At 33.1% G+C, this 21,714-nt stretch overlaps 4 protein-coding genes across 12 annotated transcripts; 1 reads left to right on the top strand and 3 right to left on the bottom strand.

Moving 5' to 3' along the window:
* Nucleotides 1-134: 134 nt before the first annotated feature.
* Nucleotides 135-4,686, bottom strand: LOC143342676 (uncharacterized). 5 transcript variants are annotated; one of them, XM_076766799.1, is made up of 7 exons: nucleotides 4,570-4,686; nucleotides 3,744-4,037; nucleotides 1,771-3,663; nucleotides 1,508-1,693; nucleotides 1,001-1,173; nucleotides 517-626; nucleotides 135-344 (listed from the first exon to the last, which is right to left on the bottom strand). In XM_076766799.1, exons 2-7 carry the CDS (start codon nucleotides 3,804-3,806, stop codon nucleotides 289-291), a joined length of 2,481 nt encoding a protein of 826 aa, XP_076622914.1. In that variant the 5' UTR covers nucleotides 3,807-4,037; nucleotides 4,570-4,686; the 3' UTR covers nucleotides 135-288. The 5 variants fall into 5 exon arrangements, 4 of the variants coding, with proteins under 4 accessions (XP_076622914.1, XP_076622913.1, XP_076622912.1 ...); XM_076766798.1 differs by having other exon boundaries at nucleotides 4,386-4,667; XM_076766797.1 differs by having other exon boundaries at nucleotides 4,247-4,667.
* Nucleotides 4,687-5,196: 510 nt separating this feature from the next.
* Ube4a (Ubiquitination factor E4A) lies at nucleotides 5,197-10,621 on the top strand. 2 transcript variants are annotated; one of them, XM_076766567.1, is made up of 15 exons: nucleotides 5,197-6,004; nucleotides 6,668-7,060; nucleotides 7,141-7,464; nucleotides 7,533-7,726; nucleotides 7,803-7,913; nucleotides 8,018-8,218; nucleotides 8,305-8,422; nucleotides 8,494-8,670; nucleotides 8,737-8,882; nucleotides 8,970-9,119; nucleotides 9,257-9,500; nucleotides 9,570-9,732; nucleotides 9,816-10,020; nucleotides 10,087-10,262; nucleotides 10,330-10,621. In XM_076766567.1, the coding sequence occupies exons 1-14, from the start codon at nucleotides 5,441-5,443 to the stop codon at nucleotides 10,223-10,225; spliced, it is 3,129 nt and encodes a 1,042-aa protein (XP_076622682.1). In that variant the 5' UTR covers nucleotides 5,197-5,440; the 3' UTR covers nucleotides 10,226-10,262; nucleotides 10,330-10,621. The 2 variants fall into 2 exon arrangements, with proteins under 2 accessions (XP_076622682.1, XP_076622681.1); XM_076766566.1 differs by having other exon boundaries at nucleotides 5,198-6,004; nucleotides 10,087-10,621.
* On the bottom strand, nucleotides 10,567-12,372 carry Aay (phosphoserine phosphatase). 4 transcript variants are annotated; one of them, XM_076766568.1, is made up of 6 exons: nucleotides 12,253-12,372; nucleotides 11,739-11,885; nucleotides 11,482-11,616; nucleotides 11,259-11,404; nucleotides 11,026-11,187; nucleotides 10,567-10,937 (listed from the first exon to the last, which is right to left on the bottom strand). In XM_076766568.1, the coding sequence occupies exons 2-6, from the start codon at nucleotides 11,876-11,878 to the stop codon at nucleotides 10,849-10,851; spliced, it is 672 nt and encodes a 223-aa protein (XP_076622683.1). In that variant the 5' UTR covers nucleotides 11,879-11,885; nucleotides 12,253-12,372; the 3' UTR covers nucleotides 10,567-10,848. The 4 variants fall into 4 exon arrangements, with proteins under 4 accessions (XP_076622683.1, XP_076622687.1, XP_076622685.1 ...); XM_076766572.1 differs by lacking the exon at nucleotides 12,253-12,372 and adding an exon at nucleotides 12,156-12,235; XM_076766570.1 differs by lacking the exon at nucleotides 12,253-12,372 and adding an exon at nucleotides 12,091-12,213.
* Nucleotides 12,373-16,000: 3,628 nt separating this feature from the next.
* LOC143342642 (importin-4) lies at nucleotides 16,001-21,499 on the bottom strand. The gene is made up of 15 exons (XM_076766748.1): nucleotides 21,155-21,499; nucleotides 20,692-20,778; nucleotides 20,501-20,608; nucleotides 20,276-20,428; nucleotides 20,028-20,213; nucleotides 19,664-19,955; nucleotides 19,440-19,594; nucleotides 18,765-19,362; nucleotides 18,454-18,689; nucleotides 18,170-18,381; nucleotides 17,745-18,085; nucleotides 17,496-17,671; nucleotides 17,216-17,424; nucleotides 16,798-17,108; nucleotides 16,001-16,683 (listed from the first exon to the last, which is right to left on the bottom strand). Exons 1-15 carry the CDS (start codon nucleotides 21,335-21,337, stop codon nucleotides 16,550-16,552), a joined length of 3,381 nt encoding a protein of 1,126 aa, XP_076622863.1. The 5' UTR covers nucleotides 21,338-21,499; the 3' UTR covers nucleotides 16,001-16,549.
* Nucleotides 21,500-21,714: the final 215 nt, after the last annotated feature.

Raw genomic sequence — 21,714 nt, forward strand, 5'->3', positions numbered from 1 at the left:
AAAATTTCAAATCGCTTTAAAAAAATTATTTTTAGTTGCAGAGGTGCTAATGATGCACAACATCAGGATTGATTAGTGCAAAATTATTTGCATTATGATCATAAATTAATATTTTGGGCTTATGTTGGTCAGTTCTAAGTAATCTATATGTATTACATAGAAAATTATTTCTTAATATAAAACAAATTTATTAAAAATTCAGGCACGGAGTGGGCTTGTTTACATATTATATTTTTTACATGTATGCAAAGTAATAAAACTAGAATAATAAAAGGCACTATTATAGTTTCACCGCCATGGTTTCCTTACAGTCCCAGCACTAGTACTCCTTTTAATACTATGACCTGAAAGTTAAAAGCTTTTTGTTACGAATGTGTAGTCTATTATAAATATGACCAAATCAAATATGCAAACAAATAAATAAAAAACTCTTACAGAAGAATTAAAGTAATTTGTAAGCTATTTGTGATAACTAATTTTACAGTTTAATCATTGCATTAAAAAGAAATAACTTACATAAAATGTTTGGGGAAATAAGTTTTTCTTTAACATCAGACGTCCAAGTTTGACATCTAGATCTAGATAAACATGAACGTGCAAATGAAGTTGGTTGATATTCTTCCATCCTGACAAGACAAAAAAAAAATAAATAAATAAATCACAGCATATTTATTACTGTTTAAAATTTAAATACTTATATACTACATTGACATAAGAATGGAAATAATATACATGTAATTGTTCATTTTCAAATTCCCATTTTGTACAAAAGAAGCCGCCTAAATGTTTAGAACACAAAGCAGCATTGCACAAAGCCAGTTGTTAAGTATGCGCGACAGATATTAACTCATTGACAAAATTATGATAATAAATACATTTAATGCAAATGGTAACAACAAATAATGAAATAATTTATTTTTTTTTGATAGAGTTCTACATCTTAAGTATTTATCGAATTTTCTACAGAGGGCAAAGTAAATTATACTATGCAGAGTCATACTCCTTCTGTTTTTTCCTGGCTAAGGTCCGTTGAGTTGCAAACGAATATGATCTGGCAGACATCGGACGTTCTATGCGAGATTGCTTGATTTCACGATCTTGCGCTATTACTTGCATTCTTTTCTCGGGATTTTGGGCAAATAACTCCACTATATTCATAGAAGCTGCATCGCACTTTTAGAAATCACAAAATTTTTATAAACAATCTTTTAGTGGAAGTTTTCAGTCTCAAGATGACTTTATTTTTACTTATGGCCGATAACGAGATAATAACTTCGATAAGTCATATATGAAAATTAACAATGATTTAATAGGTCTTGCCAAGTATAAAATATTTTCTCTATTATATCTTATTACTCGCCAATAACTATAAAATATGAATAATAAAGAAGAAATGACAAATATCATACTACTATGTATATGTATAACTAGTAAAACTAGATTTTAACGAGTAAACTACTAAATATAAAAGAAGCATATGATTCTATCAAATTGCTGCTAATATTACCTGTAGTTGAAGGCGATGTAGAAAACTAATTTCTGACCGATTAAGAGGTGCATCAACGTGAAGCTTGAGCATATAGTGTAAAGCTTCCTTATATGTATTTTTCAAAGCAATCACGCGTTCTGTTCGCATCAATCTACGTACTAAATAGCCCCTTGTATATGCATTGATCACGTTTACTGCCTCTGTCTGTAATATAAAAACTGTTTTAAGATTTTTGTTGTCATTTAAAATGGAAATATGAATTTGGAAATATGATTTCTTACATGTTTTGTCCCATACATTGTCCTATCAAGCACTGGTACATGAATAGTTTTACTATCTAAAGGAAATAGTTGTCGACTAACGTTCAAACGTTTCCACCCGCGGCCTTCTTCTACCGGTATCTTTTCATGAGTCTTATTATCTAGTTGCATCTCAGAGTCTTTGTTTCCAACTGCTATTACAGGATTGTTGATTTTACACGATGATTTCAACTCTAATGTATCAACTGAATGTGAACATTTAGTAGAACAAGGTTCCAAGTTACAAACATTCATTTCGGAATAAATGTAATCCAGTGGGCATGGAATCAAACTTGCATTATTGTCTCGTAAATGCCCTATTTCACTTTCCTCTTGTAAATTACTTTTTAGGTTTTTGATATTTTCTGTAGTATCATTGTTATTTTCGAAATGTTTTTCTCCATTGGGAGTAACCTGACTAAAAGCGGAAGACAAAATATTTTCAGAGAGCAACGGAACTGAAATTTCCGGGAAGGATTTTCTGATTTCTGTGAGTAAAAGTAATTGTTGCTTTTCAAACTCCTTCTGGAGCAGTGTCTGCTCCCTTTGCTGTCGAGACACTAGTTCATTCATTTGTTTTTTATGCATTTCTTGCACCTTTTTGTAAACTGTTAGAAGTTTATCAGATGCGATGGAAGATTTTAAATTGGACATAGAATCTTCTGTTTCTATGTTCCTTGAAATTTCTCTTGTGAAATTATTATTCATGGAAATTTTATTATGCTCGCTCTCGATGTATTTGGAAAATGGTACACTAATGCTGGTTAAATTTTCCAAAGAACCACCATGTTTGTACGTTGATTGAAAAGTAAAGGAGCTGTTGTCCTTTTTCCATTTTTGAAATCGGTGTTTCTTTTCATTTTTATGGTCCATAGCATGGTGTCTATTGGAATTAGTTTGTGCATTACTTCTGTCACCATTTTCATTGGCTAACATTGTTTGAATGCAATCAACAGATCTTGTAGCTGGATATGCTACATAAACAGATTCAGGTTTTGACTGCAATGAATGTGATTTACGTATTTTGGGATTGGTACTAGAATATAAATGTCTTCTCTGTTTAGGAGCTATTCTATATGATTCTAGAGGAACAAATTCTTTACTCTTGGATTCATTTTGCCACTCAATCTTGGCTTGTGCAATATTCCATTCTTTCCGACGTATTGTATTTGTACACGTTGTTGGAACATATTCTGAACAAGGGTCAGAATTCGAACTAGACATTTCCATTTGCATGTGTGCCAGTAGTATAGGACTTGGAGTATCCAGCACATAAGAACCTTGACGCACTAATTTAGGAATATCTCCTGTATTGGATAAACTGTTCCTTTGATATTTTTCATCTTCTCTGGAATTATAATTACTCAATATCAATGGAATAATATCTAATGTTTTAGGCACTTGTGGTTTTGAAATCTCTGACTCTCTTTTAGAAGTACTGAATTTCGTTGAAGTTACTTGATTTAAACAATGGTCTGTGTCAATGCCAATAGTAATCAACTCTGGTTTTGAATAAATATTGGAACCTGGATTTATTTGACATTCAGACTTATATTCTGTATCTAACTTCCGCATATCCCACTGTGTGACTTTTTCTACATTTTCATTAGGACTTTCAGAAGTGTCTGTTGAAATATCATTAATAGCCATAACATTATTTTTATTCTGATCAATATTCTTGCATTCAAAAGGAACTAAATTCTCTTTCAAATTACAAATTCTTTTTCTAAGTTGCAAATTTTTAGATTCTTTCCTAATTGTTTTTGCATTGAAATTGTCATGTTCTTGAGCAACATGTAAAATTGCCAATTTTTTCTCTATATTAATTGCAATTTGTTTATAATTAGACATTTCTTCTTTAATATCTTTAGTCATCTGTAAATAATAAAGTCCTATTATAGAGTAAACATTGTCCAATAAATATTATTATGATACAACATAATTAATATGCATACCATGGGTGGTAAGATAGGAACTCCGTTAATTTTGATACATGAAATATATGAATGAGCTTCCATATTTTTAACTCTTTAAACAGATCTGCTAAAAATGATGTTAAATATGTACTTACAGCAAACATAAATGAACCAAAGAATACTTATTTGTCTTGATAATAGCTCTTGTCTAGGGTGGATAGAAAACAAAATATTTCTTTGCACACCAATCAGAAAATATTATATTAACAAACATACCGTTCGTTTTCACAAAAATATGAACAAAATAATTAGATGACAATGTTACATAGTAATCTGGAAAAAAATTAAATAAAGCATTATAGAAAATGATGGTAGCTTTTATTCATAAGTATAGTCGTACATTATACAATAATTTAAAAAAAAATATGGTAAAGTTGAAATAGAATTTATGGACATTAAAATGCACATTTAACAAATATAATTGAATTCAACATAAGTAAATATTTGTACAACAGAAACTATAAACTTAGTATACTGGATACCTGTTTTACAACTTCTTAGTATTTCAAGATTTGAATAATTTGATAAATTTTATTTAGTATTAACCATCACTTACTTCTATCTTATATTTTATGATTAGTATTTCAAACCATACTACAATAAATAATGAAAATTGATTACCAAAGTATCTGTTTGTATTTATTAAAAACGTTGAAAGACCAATACACGATTCTGATTTAATAATAAATTCTACGTTAAAAGCACTAGATTAACACAAATTAATATCTAAGAAAAAAAATTCCGCTAATTACTCGTATATTCTTTGCAATCTGAAAATTAAAACATCAAATCGATCACTGTTTACCTTAATTGTAAGTAAGCAAATACAACAGTCTAATTTCGTTACGGTTATTAATGATTTAACAGGTTGGGTTAGACTAGTGTGGCCAGATTTGGCATAATTGAATGCATCGACTGGCGACACTACTAACGACGAACTTCCTTAGCATCTAGTGAGGAAAGTCGACATATCAAATTAACGCAACTTACATTCCCGCTCTTGCTGCAGTCCATTGATTGGCTGTCACTGACTTCGTCATTGTTTTCGACCAATACCTGTGATTAGTGGGCTGCAACAGAGTGGGGATGTAACACGTTGTGCCTTCTTCTCGTGGAAGCACAGTACAATTTCGAATCTCGACTGCTCAGGCATTTTTATAAGCAAACTTCATAATGAAAAAAAATGTACACGGAAATACACGTTTTAAGACCCCCTGATCATGTTTTAACTATTGAAAAAAGAAATTATTTTTATTATTCCTATGAATGAGCATATGTATACATGTGTATGTTATTAATATGATTGAGTATAAACAGCTGATTACATTTTGTAATGTTCATGTTCAAAAGAATTCCGAGTCATATATCTAGATATTTTCACGGATCATACACGAAGCTCTAAGATAGGCGACCAAAAAAAGTGTGATCCTCGACGTCAGTGTCTCCTGGCGATGCGAGCACGAAGACTAAATGTAACTTCGTTTTTATACGATATACGTATAACCGTACTCTGTATGCATACTCCGTGAACGGAATTGAACGAAGTAGTGGGGAGTAATTACAAGGATATTCTATCTCGTTTGTAACACTTTTTAATTTGAAAATTAAATCTCAGCAATTTATTTTTACATCAATTATGTTTGTAATAACCGTGATCGAATTTTAACGAAAGAACCATGTGCGATAATGTGAACAACAATCCATTCGCTGGATTGTTTTCAACCATCAACGATGCCATGTCATTCTCGTCTCAAAATCAGACGGTTATCGACGAAAATAATGGAACTAATTGTGTTACGGAACTTGAGAATATAAATGTTCATGATGCGACGGAACCCGCAGATTTAAAAAATTCCAAAGATTCGAAAATCAATATTCAGATTAATCAGCTACTCGGTGACATATTTGGGATAACATTGCACGCAACAGAATCGAACGACCATCAAAAGCAGAGATTGATATTTGTTGACGTTGATACGATCGAACAAGCAGTTTTCGAGCGATTAATGCTTCCTGATCTTGAGTCTAAATTGGTCCCTGTGGAAGATTATCAGGAAATGCCCTGTGATTCTCATACATTAGACGAACAAGCAATATCTTATTTATTTGAAAGCTATTGCAGATTGCAACGATACAATAATAAATTAGAATTATCTGATATCTACAGACAGATACATCAGGTTATTTTACAAAATGCAGGTGTTGCATTACAAGAGCCATACCTGTTTGAAGGACAAGAGGTATATACATATATAGTTGTACAGAGGGTACTTTAAAAATAGGTTGCCAAACTTTGGTGTCATATTCTATTCTCCTTAATAGGCATGGAAACTCTTCCTTTTCAAGATATAAATAAGTTTTCTTTACAGTGAAGTATTTTAGGAACTGTTGAAACTTGTTTAAAATTTGTTTGAAACTGATTTTCTTTAGCAACAATATATGTTTTACATCAATGTTTTAGAAATATGTTGAACATGTTTAACAATTTCTGGTCTATTGCAAATATTGTCACATGTGAAAAGGAAAGGTTTCTTTGGTAGAAACTCTGCTCACTTGATATTAGAATAAGCTCTCCTAATAAGACTATCTTATTTATTAAGATCATAATCATATGCTGTTTTTGATATTAGTATTTACTTCTAACAGAAGTATTGACAATAATTGTAATTCTACAGCTATTCGTATAATATGTTGAGACGAATAACAAGCACTTGTATCTTGAAGAGGAAAAGTTTCCAGAGCTATGTTTATATCACCTTTTTTTGAGAGAGTGGAAAATGATACCAAAGTTTAGCAACATATTTCCAAAGCATCCTATATATGGTATCTTGTTCAATGTTTACAAAGATGAAAGGATAGATGACATTTGGAAAAATGGAATTTAACTTTGTTATATATTTCAGGTTCACAAACAATTTATTACATTATGTATGGATGTAGCTGGTTTGAAACCAGACCTTATATCATTTACCAATGGTATTGTAACTGAATTGCAAGTAGAAAACAATGAAAATGCTACCCATATAATTGGTGCATCATTTAGTCCTATTCTTAATATAATTTACAAAGAAGTAGCTCAGAGTAATTTTATCTTGTACCATAAATACTGGTTTACTATATTACAGCTCTTTTCTTTGAACGAATCTTTAGCCAAATTAATAATTAATCATAATAGTCCCGAAGATAATCAAGGTCGCGCTTATGAAAATACATTATTAGGTGCGCTCTTTAGTTTAAGTTGTTTACCAAAAACAGTAGAAGAACAATTCAATTTTTTTGAAACGCCATTCCACGAGGCAAGTAATACATCAAAGTAATCCCGAATTCCAAACTGGCACTGTTTTTTATGTACGTTTATTTAAATTTTGCATTGTAGTCTAATTCTACTATCGAAGATAACATTTGGACAGGCCTAGATGTATTAAGTGAATCTTTGCAAAAGGTTTTCCATTTGTTGTTAAAATGTTCGGCGGAAGTTCGTCATTTAACTCTACAATGGATAGGGAATTGTCTTTATTCAAATTCGAGTAGGGGAAAAATTTGGAATGTACAGAGCGATGTGAGTTTTAACGCCGCGTGTGTCTCTGATGGTTTTATGTTAAATCTGGGAAATGTGTTATTACGCCTTTGTCAGCCTTTTTGCATTAAACTAAACGAATCAAAAGTGCCTAAAATAGATCCAACATATTGTGCTGCAGAGGTTAGTCAATATTTAACAAATGGGTATCATGAAGCATTGTATTTTATAAAGATTAATTAATTTTTTAGACAAATAATGAGAATGAATGTTTAAACCATACTATACATTTAAAAGGAATGTCTTCTGAAACTTGTTTAATACCAGTATCGGAACACGATACGAGACCAGTAGCAAAGACATTCGGATTTACTACAGAATGTTTTTTTTTAACTCATAGAGCTTTAGACCTTGGCTACAGAGTAGTATTAGATAAGTTCTTAAGGTTTGTAATTTTTCTGTCAATTTTTCTAGGAAGAAAGTAAAATTTCTAACAAAATTATTATTTTTCATAATTGTAGAACAAGTCATGATTTGGTGAGAATACAAAGAGTATTTCAGGATGCACAAACTGGCGGTAGTTCACAAGTATCAGAATTAATATCTCAGCGCATGAACGAAGAAATGACTAAGTATGAACTCGTTATTTTCAAATCTAAAAATATTTGTTATGCAATACATTTTTTAAATATGTATCTTATATACACCATTGTGAATAATTTATCGTAAATTATAGGTATCTATCTTTAAGAGCAAGTCTTTTGGCGCCAGAAATGTTAAAACTCTTGGTTAAATTCCATGCAACAACAGCATTCTGGTTAGTGCAAGTTTATCTAAATGATGTACAAGTTGATGATAGCAAACAGAGCAATTATGCTCCAAAGGAATATAAAACGGTAACATTTCCTTTGCCAGAAACTGTTCCAGATACTCTGAGGTATGTATGAAGAATCTTCTGAATGTTCCATCTTTTTTATTCGTATTGATAATTTTCGTTTTTAACGAGACATTACTTGCATTTAGATGCATTCCCGAATTCGTGGTAGAAAATACCATTAGATTTTTGTGTTTTTTGCGCCGTTTTAACCCAAATGTTTTTGAAGAACAAGGCTCATTTTTTTTGACCCCGGTGTTAACAGAGGTGAGCCAAAAGTATGTTTAATAAATTAAAATTAACGCGATATAGTAAAATAATTAGGTATGTTACCTTAGATTATAGTGTTAATGGAGTCTCAACAACGTTTATACAATCCTCATTTACGAGCCCGTCTGGCAGAGGGTTTAGAAGCTCTTTTACCTACAATGGATGAAACCACGAGCCCTTCAACATCCAATTTGGGAACATTCCATAGAGAACAATTATTTATGACACACCCATATAGACAGCATGTATGTAATTGCTTCTGAATTTGTAAAATATTTTTTTCTCATGAAATTATATTTTTTGTAATATAGATCGTTGCCAATTTACTTAAAGTATTTGTAAGCATTGAAATGACTGGACAAAGCGTACAATTTGAACAAAAGTTTAATTATCGACGACCAATGTACGTTGTTATGGAGTATTTATGGAAACTTCAAGAACATCGTAATAACTTCATGTAAGTGAAAAGTAAAGTACATACATAAGCTGTTTACATGAAGTACAAATTGATATTAATACTTTAGTTTGAATATTTGCCTTATAGTGCTTTAGCCGAAGAAGCAGAGGCTAATATGGACGCAGCTCAACCACCATTATTTTTGCGATTTATTAATCTTTTAACGAATGATGCAATTTTTCTGTTAGACGAAGCACTTTTAAATATGGCGCAGTTGAGACAATTGCTTCATGCAAGGTATTCCATTTGTTATATGTTGTAATGTATACATAATTAATATTCAATTCTGATTTTGATTTGAATTTAATCAGTAGTCGATAGAGTTTTGCAGTTTTTTTGTTGTTAAGTAAGACGATATTAATTTCAATTGAAAGGGAAAGTGGCGAATGGAATAAATTACCACAACACGAACGCGATCAACAGGCTCACTATTTTCTACATCTTGGAATGACTGCGCGATTTGACAACATATTAGGTAGAAAAACTATACAGACGTTAAAAATGTTAACGACAGAGATCAAATCTATTTTTTGTCATCCAACAATGGTAGATCGCATTGCTTTTATGCTTAATTATTTACTACTTCAGTTGGTTGGACCAAACAAGAAGAATCTTAAGGTACAAAGTATAATCATGCATCCATATTTGTTGAATGCTAAGAGTTTTAATAGATTGATTTGTCTTCAGGTGAACGATCAAAAAGAATATGCATTCAATCCAGCTAATTTAGTATTAAATATATGTGAAATTTATATAAATCTTAGTCAAAGTGAATCTTTTACGCTCGCCGTTTCTCAAGACGGTCGATCATACAGTCCTGAACTTTTTAAATTAGCCGATAATGTTCTCGGTAAGTATTTATGCACGACTAATTTTAGTAAAAAGAACACAAAATATGATGTGAATTTCTAAACGCGATCAATAATATTTCAGTTCGCATTGGAGGTGTGGGTATATTAGGTGATTTGGATCAATTTGCAAAAAATGTAATAGCGGCTGCAACTAACAAGAGAGAGGAGGATGAAATTTTGGTCAATGCTCCCGAAGAATTCCTGGATCCTATTATGTCTACACTGATGATGGATCCTGTCATTCTTCCATCTTCTAAAATAACTATCGATCGTCAAACTATTTCGAGGTTGATACTGATAATAAGGAACATGATTAAGTATATTAAATCATATTTACTATCGATATTCTTTAGGCATTTACTAAGCGATCAAACCGATCCATTTAATCGATCTCCCCTCACTCTGGATATGGTAAAATCTGATGTCGAACTTCAACATCGAATACGAGAATGGGTACAACAAAAGAAGCAAGAAAGGAAACGAAGTTCTTAGTGATTATTCAAGAATAAAACTCAGCTGGCGATCGATTGTATGCATAGCATATTTGTCAAGTTTCGTAGCTGTGAAGAAATGGATAAATACAGTAAATCCTTAAGGTTTCAGGTAACAAAGACAGCAAAACGTGATCTATGGCAAACCCACCATGTGTCTATGTCTTTCAGTTTAAATTTTGTTATTTTATAATATACAAGGGCATATATTTTTGTATACAAATTCTCATTATAGATATGTACAAATATCAATTTTGTCCTGTAATTGATGTCTTTTTGTAGAACTTTCGATATTGCATGTTGTGCAAAATATCGTGTTCTATGATAATCTATGTAACAATGTAAACATAGAGCTAAACGTTTGTTATTTTATGATGAATGTAAAAATTGCACTTTACGAAGTTTCTTATATTTAGTTTGACCGAGGTAAGTGTTATAAACGAATTTGAAATAAAACTGATTTCAATTATCGAAATATATAGTGTAAATTTAGTTTTTATCAATTGATTAAATCGAAATTGATTTATGAAGTTTTCATATGTTACACGTTCGTTTAAACATTTTTATCGGTCGTTGTTGAATCGTTACGAATAATTTAACGTTTAGAATATCATCTCTTTGCTTTTATAAAGCATTTGTAAGTTCGTTAAAATTGGTAATAAACCATGGAGCTCTTAACTTAACGCTTTCTCTAACTACATTTCCTCCATATCCTGAGACAAAAATAATATTAATCTTAAATAGAAACAAGCAAAATTATTTATATATAATAAATTAGTGTTTAAAGTAATTGAGATATACCTATAAACGAGTCTGCTATTGAAATAGTTTCTAGATCTGTTGCTCCATCACCAACATGGACAATAGTTTTAAGTCTGATTTCTTTTTTAAGATATTCAATTACTTTTGCTTTCCCACCACTTGCAGCAGTCGGTTGATTTTCATCGAATCCTGCATATTCTCCTATAAGTACCGTTTATTGAATTTTCAGATATATTAAGCTAATCAAGGGGGAATAGATAATAAATGATAACCTGTAAAATAGAATTTTAGTTTGTTTGCAAAGACATTTTCTACTGGAATATTAAGCGATATGGCAACTGGTGCAATTAAACAGTGAAAACCACCAGATACTAAAAACACTTGCTTTTTACGAATTTGTAGGGCTGTTACCAAAGCTCTGAAAATTTCTTAATTAGTTTTAGAAGAAACAAAGAATATTGCATTAATATTTTCTCAATTGAAATTATTTCTTACTTTATACCAGGCGTAAGTTTTGGTGGATGGGACAATAAGAATTGTTTCACTTGCATAAAACTTGGTTTTATAATATTCAATCTTTCCGTTAACGATTGATGAAATGTCACATTGCCTTGCATTGCCTGACTAGTTCTAAAAGCATTTACAATTTATTTTTTCTATAAAAAATTAGAAGCACGGTTGTGTCGTGAAAGTTAACTCGAAAACGGACGAGTGTTTGAGTCAACAGAAATGAGAAAAAAAAAACATCTTACAAGGCAGCAACTTCGTCTCCTTTTCCGCAAAATTTTGCAAGTTCGTCAATTCCTTCTTCTTGTATTACAGTGGAATCGACGTCAAATGTGACTGCATCCGCGTTCCTCCATATAGATATCACGTCTTCCAATTTTGCCATCTAATTTCTGGACAACAACAGGTGGTACGAGTATTTCAATTTTCGATCACGTCGAATATGGAAATCGATAATTATTTGCACGAAAGTAATAACACTAAATAAATACTTAGTGAAAATTATCTTAGTCGTTAATAAGAAAACGTTACACGGAAGCAGGAAATTTATTGTAGTCTCTTTCGGCCACGTTAAAGCGTTACATCATCAAAATTTACGCTTTAAAAATGTCTAATATTCTACTTTTATTGGAAAGCGTTAACATTATTACAGGTTATGATACCTTTACATAGCATCTCTACGTTATGGCATCTACATATGTATTTCGCACATTATCTACGTGTTTAATTTAATTTTTTTTACAGAGAAAATTTACGTACATGACCGAGATCAACAGTTTTACTGAAATTGTATGGTATCGATATAGGCAACATTTACGGACATATTTCGTTTTAAGGTGTTGTTTGTTATGTGTATCTCGCATTTCACGTTTTAATTACATAACTTTTACTCGTTAATATCTTTATTAAGGTTCATGTTAAATTTGTCGATAATTGATTGCATTGTAGGTGATTTATTATGTGTCGAAAAGTCGACGAAAGTGACCCCTTTTTGGATATTATAAAATGTCTACTTTCAGTTTGTGTTGAAAAACTGGAGTAAATATTTTACTTTAACTTTCATTTTCGTAATTAGAGTCATAACAGGGACTAGAATTTATTTCTGTTGACCAGTGTTACGAATACAAACAAATGATGCTTTTAACATTTGAAAAGTAACTAAAAAAGCTCTGAGACTTTAGAGCTTCATTACCATTTTCGTATCACTCGAAACGTTACCAACAGATTTAGAAATAAACGCAAGTGGAAGTGAGACAGAAAATGAAATTACAGAAATTTTAGTATTTTTTAACGGAATGAAAGCTATACGGCCCAGAATTGAGCATCAATCGATTAATTTCATTGGAGTAACCAATCGATTAAGATTACTTAAAGATTTCTAGATTATTAAAATACGTAAGGATGTACCCCATTGATAAATACACCACAAATCCTCTATTTTATATCTTAAATTGTAATACATTATTTATTTAAAAAATAATTCTGCAAAAACGTATTTGCGAGTCGAAATCGGAGTTATCAGACCGCAAACCGGAACGAAGAACGTATGTACGTAAAACTACAAGAAGAACGCAGCCATTAGCTCATATTATTTGCTATGTAATTAATAATTATATTAATTACATAGTAAATAATAATCCCCAGGTCTCACCACGTGGAGGTTGCTGCGAGTGGAGACCCAAAGGGAGATAGATGGAATCCAAGTTCCATCGATCTCCCTTTCGCAATTTTACAATCAGAATGACTACTCTGAGAAGATAGAAGGAACCAAAGTCCCTTCGATCTTCTAGTTTAGTTGTGCCAAGTAATTATTTGATTTAAACTGGGGGATGAAGCTAAATCGTGGGAGACGCGACGCGACGCGATGCTGAACCGTGCAGCGGATCTTTGGATCGAACCTACTGCCCTCGCCAACTTGATCTCAATAGGAAAACGGATGCTGCGCCCTTGAATCGAGGTCTCCATTTCCCCAACGCACCCCGCCGGGAGCCCGAAGGACCCGACTTAGGCTGTCTGACAAAGAGAGAGTACCTGAGACAAGGACGACTCCCGCTGGAAGGTGTGCGTTTCCGCAGAATACGGAAACTCCACACCTTCCAGCGAAGAAACATTTCCCTTCAATCGAGCTACCGAGGAAAGGCGATTAGATCTTCTGGACCAACTGCACGGCCGATCACATGTTTCGTTCGACGAAACAGCGGTGACCGAAGCGAGATACGAGAGAACGAGAGAACGAGAAGCTAGTTGGCGAACAATTACTTGGCACATACGTAGACGCGTACAATGGTCGTCGAAGCTTAAATCTAGTTTAATTATACCAAGCAATTATTTTGTTTAAAAAGGGACGAAGCTAAATTATGGGAGACGCGACGCGATGCTGTACCGTACAGCGGATCTTTGAAACGATCAAGATACGAGAGAACGAGAAGCTAAGTTAATAATTACTTGGTATCGCGGCCTTAAAAATAAATTTATCCTAAGCACACTGGAAATAAAAGTCCTTTGATGTCCTTGCGTTGTCATCCCACGATGTCCCGCGATGATGAAGGCCTGTAAGTAAGCTGAAACTGAAAAAGGCTGCATTTGCTATTAATTAAACATTTAATTATAATCAATTGTCGTTAGACACTAAGACCTGAAATAAAATAAATGGGCAGAGATAAATCAGTGACGTGAAAATAGACATGGAGAGGAGCACAAGATATGGAACCAGTAACATTAGAGATATAAATAAAATAAGGAAACCAGGCAAATGAAAACGAGGCGAAACGATAGATTCAAGCCCAGCAGAGATTTGAATGTCGAGAAAGAAGTGAGAAATTGGAGATTGAGATATCACTCACCATTGTGTCGATAGTGGTCAGTGAAAGAGATTTGTACGTGCAATATGGAATATGCATCGAACAAACCAAAGAAGGGACAAGTAGTAAAATGTGGAAGGAGACTAGAGAAATAAAAGCGAGACGAAACCCCACATTCAAGCCCAACAGACGCTTGAAGGTCGAAAAAGAAATTACAAACGGGAGATTCGGAATTCACTCACTACTGGTCGGTGAAACAAATTTGTATGTGCAATATGAAATATGCACCAAACGAATCAAGCCAGTAGCAAGAAGTCATACCTGTAAGGGGGTCAAATATACAAAATCGGGGCGAATCGACACATTCAAGGCCAGCAGACATGTAAATTTCGGAACAGAAATGGTAGACGTGAGATTCTGATATAATTTACCACTGGTCAGCAATGGCCAGTATTGGTCAGTAGTGGTCAACAGTTCTCACGAACTTCTCACGAGTGATCAGTCATGGCCACTAGTGGCCACTAGTGGGCGCTGCTGGTCAGTACTGGTCAGTATCGGTCACCAGAGCTCGCCAGTGGTCAGTAGTGGCCAGTAGAAATGGCGCGCAGCCCCACGACGTTCCGCCATGTCCACCAGCCCAGAGAAGAAGGAGAGAGCTGGTCACCGGCAGTGCAACGTAGCCTCAGGCAGAAGAATTAAAGGAGTGGGGAAGACCGTCCTTGGCAAGTTCACCAATCAATTAACAGTTAACCGTGTCCTTGACCGAAAAATGAATATTCTACGCAAAATGGTATTAAAAACAATTATTTATACAACCCACGCTATCGAGCATTATTTTAACTATTGCCAGATGTTAATTAATAATTGTTGCGAACAATAGGAATGAAAATATGGTTAAATTCGAGGAGACTAAAGGATTCTTTCAGTTTCTAACGAGAACCAAGGTCAGACATGTAAATCACATATTCGTTTCTTCGACCAAAAAATGAATATTCCACGCGAAAGGGTATCAAAAACGATTATTTGTACAACACATGCTATAGAGCATTATTTTAACTATTGCCTGATGTTAATTAATAATTGTTGCGAACAATAGGTATGAAAATATGGACAAATTCGAGGAGATTGAAAGTTTCTTTGAATTTCTGTCGAGAATCAAGATCGTACATCACGTATTCATTTCTTCGATCTTTTGACCTCTATACGATACTTTCTTTTGCATAAGTTTTCATCTTTCATTTCTTGTCAGTGAATTATACAGAATTCTAACAAAGATATAACGGATACTCCACACCTTTCAGCGAAGAAACATTTTCTTTCAATCGAGTTATGCAGCAACGCTCGCGAATTGGGGGGGAGTTCCGCTGTCAGAATAGCTACTATTTCGAACAGAAATCCGTTGATTTAGAATTCAAATAAGAGACTGTAACAGAAACGAAATAAAATTTCAAGAAATCGTAATTAAATTCAGACAGACGTGATAATCGGTTGTAAAGTTAAAATATAGTGAATCTGTCGACACTTCTAAATATCATTTCAAAACGTGCATCTAAATTACACATTTTGGAATAAATATAAACGTATAACATGGCATTTTAAAAACCGGACACGTTATATATGTTTAGTGAAAGTTTTCCAGTTGCATTAGGTGACATTAACTAGTAAGGTTACAAATATTTTTAACAATGCAGTTTTTAAATAAAGAAGGCAAGTATTATTTATAAAAAGGATATAGCACAATAGATTTATTTCTTCAAATAATACATTTATGTTCAATGTGTACATGCAATGCTTCATATAATAACGAGCATTCTCGATTATAATAAAACAAGAGACACGATGTTAAAATCCGCTCATTAATAACATTTCTTATGCCTACGTCTTTATGGAGAGCGTATATCCTTCATTTCAAATCACCAGTTCGTGCGATTTGATAGCAATAGGTTCAACTTTGCTGATTGAAATTTTTCAATTTTAAATTCTATTATTTTAAAACAATTTACAATTATATGATGAATTTTCAAGCATTAAAAAGAAAAAGAAAGGAAAAGTTGGGAGACTAGAATTTAATATAGGTCGTCCAATCGATATATACATATATGAATGATTTTAAACGAGAGTAACTGATGTTGAAAAGAACAATCTTCTGTATCATTTTCTTTGAGACAAAAATATCTTCGTATATCAGTCTGCATGAGTTATCAAATTTTGATAACTATCTAATGCGGAGCAATGAAGGATCGTTGTTTTCGAATTTATATGGAGATCTGAAGAAGCATATATTCTATATTCCCAATTTCTGTTGGAAGTTCGGTGTACACAGAATTCCATTCATTTGGAAAATCTCGTTTCGCAGATTTGATAAATTCCACGACAAAGCTGATCGTCTCTATACAACAAATATAAATATATAACAAACATATTAATCGTAGTAGTTACATACGTATTATAATAATATATTAATAATTGATAGTATAATAAAAAAAAAAATTGTGTAACACACCGTAATCGGTAGTAGTGTCCTTTTGTAATACCCTGAGTGCCACCTTAAGCAACATATGCATATGCGGTTGTAAAATGCAATGACCAGCCTCATATAATACTAATATACTTTTAAAAACTGCCTTATTTTCTTCGAAATCTTCTTTCAATGGCAATTGATTAACAAAAACTGGAAATACTTGGTCTAGAGGCAAAATGGAGTAATTAGCAATAATGAGCCGTGCAATTGCTCCGACAACATTATCGCGAGCTCCTGCATGAGTCTCTTTAGCGATCAAACTTGACAAAACTTGCAAAATATCAGGGTAATGTCTGAGGCTTTTGTTAAGAAACATTTCAATATCTTATTCTTTTGCTCTTTTTTAAAATTACGCTACAGGATTCTAAGAATATTTTTAAATGACAAATTAAAAGGATACGAATAAACAGCATCTTTGCCATGTAGAGCTAATTCACCAATTCCATAAATCGCATTATTGCGAACTTCGGCACTAGGATCGTTTGTGAGTCTCAATAATGTTGGAAGAAGCTGAGGAACGAAAGCTGCTACTGTATGTTTAAGTCCTGAGAAGCACTCCGAAATTGTACCAACCGCAAACGATCTCTGTGCTTCGGACTTATTCTTTTTCTGAAAATATTAATTAATTATTACACGTATAATCAGCCAATGTTCGACTACACGTATAGGTAGAATCATACCAATCTTGTTATAAGCATTGGCAATGCAGCTTGGAAGTAAAGCGCAAAATCGTCTGGAGCGATTACATCTCCAAAATTAGATAACACATCACCCGCACATTCAATCAATAATTCATCTTGTTCGGCTTCAGTCTCCACTTCTTCTGCATCTTCTTCGTCCTGACACGCTGTTTTACCTATAATAAACAGTATCTTGCATACATATACGATTACTAAAAGAATAAAATGTAATCAACTTGTTTTACTTACCCGACATAACATCTGTGACAGAATTCATTATAGCATCTTTATGGCCTTCTCCAATAAGAACAACCGTCTTAATTTCTTTTAAAAGTTCGCAATAAGCATCCAAACCTCTAATAGCTACTGTTCGTTCGTTATCTAGTCTTATCAATTCTGATAATTTCGGTATAAATACAGAAAGAGCTTTCAGTAGCGCTTCCTTTCCTTCATTACTATCAATTTTGGAAAAATTAATACAAAACTGTAAAAGACCATCAATGGTAGCTTTACGAATGTCTTCTTGTGGATAATTCGTTAATTTAAAAGTTTCCTCAAAAGACTTTTGAAGATATGGCAGGAATTCCTCTCTACAATAATTTATATTTAGTAATAAATATAAAAATGATATAATCAAACATGTACAATTAATATGTTTGTAATAAATATTTTACTCTGTATGTTCGGCGATTTCCTTTAAGGCTAAAATTGCTCCTATCTTTTCATCGATGTATGCATTTTCCACACTGTAACGCGTCACGTCATAATCGTCATCGTCCTCTTCGTTATCTGTATTTTCAATATCTTCTTCGTCATTTTCATTTCCACTGTCGCTAAGATCTTCGTACACTGGAAAAAGAGAAGTTTCATCTTCCTTATAGTGAGCCTATAAAAAAATAAAGCGACATAATTGTAAAATATCATTGCGTTATTTGTACTCTTTTTACAATTTACATACCACTATGCCTTCTGAGCTTTGTATGCTGAGTATTATGTGCTCGATAATTTCTGGCAAAGCACTCGCCATTTCCTTTTTCATTACGGTACTGATCGAGGCAAGCAGTCCGTAAATAGATTTTTTTAAATCGGGATCTTGGGTTTCTTCTAGTAATTTCATTCCAAAATTAAGATACCTGGCAGCCAAAGGTGCAAAATTTTTATCATCTATTGTTCTTGCAATTATTCCAAGAGTATCTATAATATCGATTAACTTTCAGCAATATTATTAACTATTACTTATCATTTAAGTGTACTTTTGAACATACGAACCAATAGCTTGTGCTTGGAGATACATAGTTTCTTCCGTTGGTTTTTCCATAAGATAACTATCAAGAATGGAAATGATCTTTTCAAAGTATGGCAATATGTGCTCTTTACTGGCCAGAACAGCCGAGCCAATAGCGCTCAATGAAAGTTTTCTAACGTGAATCGGAGTGTCGGTATTCAAAATTTCGAAAAGCCTCTCCATTAAAGTCGGTAGATATGGCAGAAGACTTTCATTCAAATTTTCACAAAACATTTCCAATGCATAAAACATACGATCGACTGAGGGTGGTGCTTTCTTCTCTTGTTTAATATGAGCACATATTTGACCGAGATACTCAAGTAACACAGGCAATAATTCCGAAGAATATTGAGAAATGTCTGGTTGTAAATATTCAGAAAATTGTCCCAGGGCAAAAAGAGCAGCATTCCGTACTACAGTAATGGAATCTGTAATCCCTTGACAAGTGCAACGCAAGAAAGATTCAAGATATTTAGTACGGATGTATTCCGAACAACGCTCCGCTAACACTGCCATTGCTAAATACGATGCTTTTTTAGCGTATATGTCTGTTCCCTGAAGACTAGGTTCTATGTATTGCAACTATAAAAATTATATAGAAACAAAACATTAAACTAATATTTTAAAAAGAGAAGGATTACATGTGTTTTAAATAATACCAATTGAGGAATTAATTTCTCTGGAGGTAAATTAAGTGCAAGTACATCCAAAACTTGCGCAGCACAAGCTACGAGTGTATTGTCTTCATCATCGGTAAAATAAACTTCATCATCCTCGTCCTCGGATCGTGTGGACATAAGATTGAACAACATGTCTACAAAATCGCCGTAGGAAATTATATCCCTACGCAACGATATAAAATCATACATGTAATATAACTTACCTATAATGGGTTCAACAAGTTTATGCTTTAATATGGCTTTCTTCTTTATTCTGGCTATCAAGCCAATGGAATCAACAGCTTCAACTATAAGTGCATTATCCAACGATTTATTACTAGCAATACCAAGGCACATACTGACAAGAAGTTTGACATGAGGTGTTATCACAGCAACTGCATTTTCACATAGTTCATTTATTAGTTCAAAGCACTGTACACCATCTTCATTGTTAGCAATACGAAATTGAATTGTGGTCATTACTAGTGGCATCATTTGATGATAAGCGTTTACCATCTTAAAAGTAATTAATCATAAAAATGGTTTAACACTATTTTCGATAAGTTTGTAATCATTGTACAAACTTACCATTTGATTGCCTTGAACTAATGGGACAAGGTTTTGCAATGTCCGTAGAACGTAATATGCTACTGGGTTTCCTAAATCTTCTAAACTACTTAAAGTTTGATTCAGGAGACTCATCAGCGACTCTGCATGTGGTAGGTATGTATCGGGTGCCATTTCTGTCATAATTGATAAAGTATAGGTTCCCAACTATAATAAAATTGTCCCTTAGTTTTTATTTGTCATCTATTATTCAAAGAATAATTTCATACCTTTTTATCAGATAAACTTTCACTAGTAACTAATTGTTGAACAAATTGTAAAACTTCTGGCCAACCATTAGTAGGCAATTCATGCTTGACTATTAAACCTATTAACTGTGCAATTGCATTTTTTACAGATTTGTCTGGTTCATTGACCAATGCCTGAAACAATACAAATCATATGATTATATATAATTTTTTTTAAAAACGTGATTTTTTAAATAATATTATTACCTGCAATATTACTGTCTTAAATAGGCTGCGTATATGTTGTGGTAATTGTAGCCAATGTTTCCCTTTTTCATAACGTTTTCTAAGCAATACAGCTGCATATTGTCGTATCTGGACATAACACAATTTTCTTGATTTACAGGATTCATCAGTATATTTACCAAATAGGGTATTTACACAGCAAAAGTACAAACCTGAGATTTTTGTGACGATACTATAAGTTGGCATAATGTTGATATACTCTCTGGTTTTTTAATAGCCTCTGTGAGTTCAGCTGTTCCCTGGAAATTACATCAGTACAATATTTTGCTGAGTTATGTAAAACATAAAAGTGCCTGCGTGTAGGTGCTTGACAGCTACATGCTAATAAATGAAGCGCAGCCCGTCTTTATTAAGACTTAAAGCTACTTGACACGCATATTAAATTATGAATGTGGTAGCTATAGGAAAAGCGATACAGGCTGTACGGTATTTAATTTATTTCGTACAATAAACAGCAGATCGTACAGAAAAAACAGCATCGTTGATAAAATTCCTGACGTGAATCTAATAAAATAACTTCGACAGCATTTAAAATGGTTATCAGCCGATGCGAACACGCGTTTTGAACATCGTAACATTTATTCCTATTGTAAGCAGTCATTTTTCTGGACATACCTGTTCAACCGTTGTGTTATCAGCTACAAGTAACTTCGATAGTATTTCCTCCATTATCGAGTTAATGTTAATAACAAAATATGTATTTAATAGTACTTCCGAACAAAGTAGCCGGCTGTCTACCACCGTTGCTCTGACCTGTTGGTGTCGTCGGTGACGTCCATATGATATTTCAATGCTCATGCGCGATATTACATGTATAAACCGCGAACAAAATTTATTTCTAAATCAATTTTTCTTTTCATATAATTTGTTTAATTTACAAATAAAAACATTTACAAACACAGTAGACAACTTAATTATTATGGATACATATTTTAACGTGTCTACTGACTTTTGTGTTACTTAAACAAGATATAGCACCGCTACGAACGACGAAAATTCTTCGACTGCCTGTACAATGTTCGAGTTACGTAGATGGCACTTCAAGCATATTTATTACCGAGCGAGCACGAAGTTTTACCGACGGTGATTTTACCACAGACCAGGTATACGAGTAGACTTTTCACTACAGACAAGGTATACGAGTAGACCTTTCACCTAATGTATTTTTTTGGCCC

The sequence above is a fragment of the Colletes latitarsis genome, chromosome 6 (genome assembly GCF_051014445.1).
Source record: "Colletes latitarsis isolate SP2378_abdomen chromosome 6, iyColLati1, whole genome shotgun sequence".
In the NCBI taxonomy this organism is placed as follows: domain Eukaryota; kingdom Metazoa; phylum Arthropoda; class Insecta; order Hymenoptera; family Colletidae; genus Colletes; species Colletes latitarsis.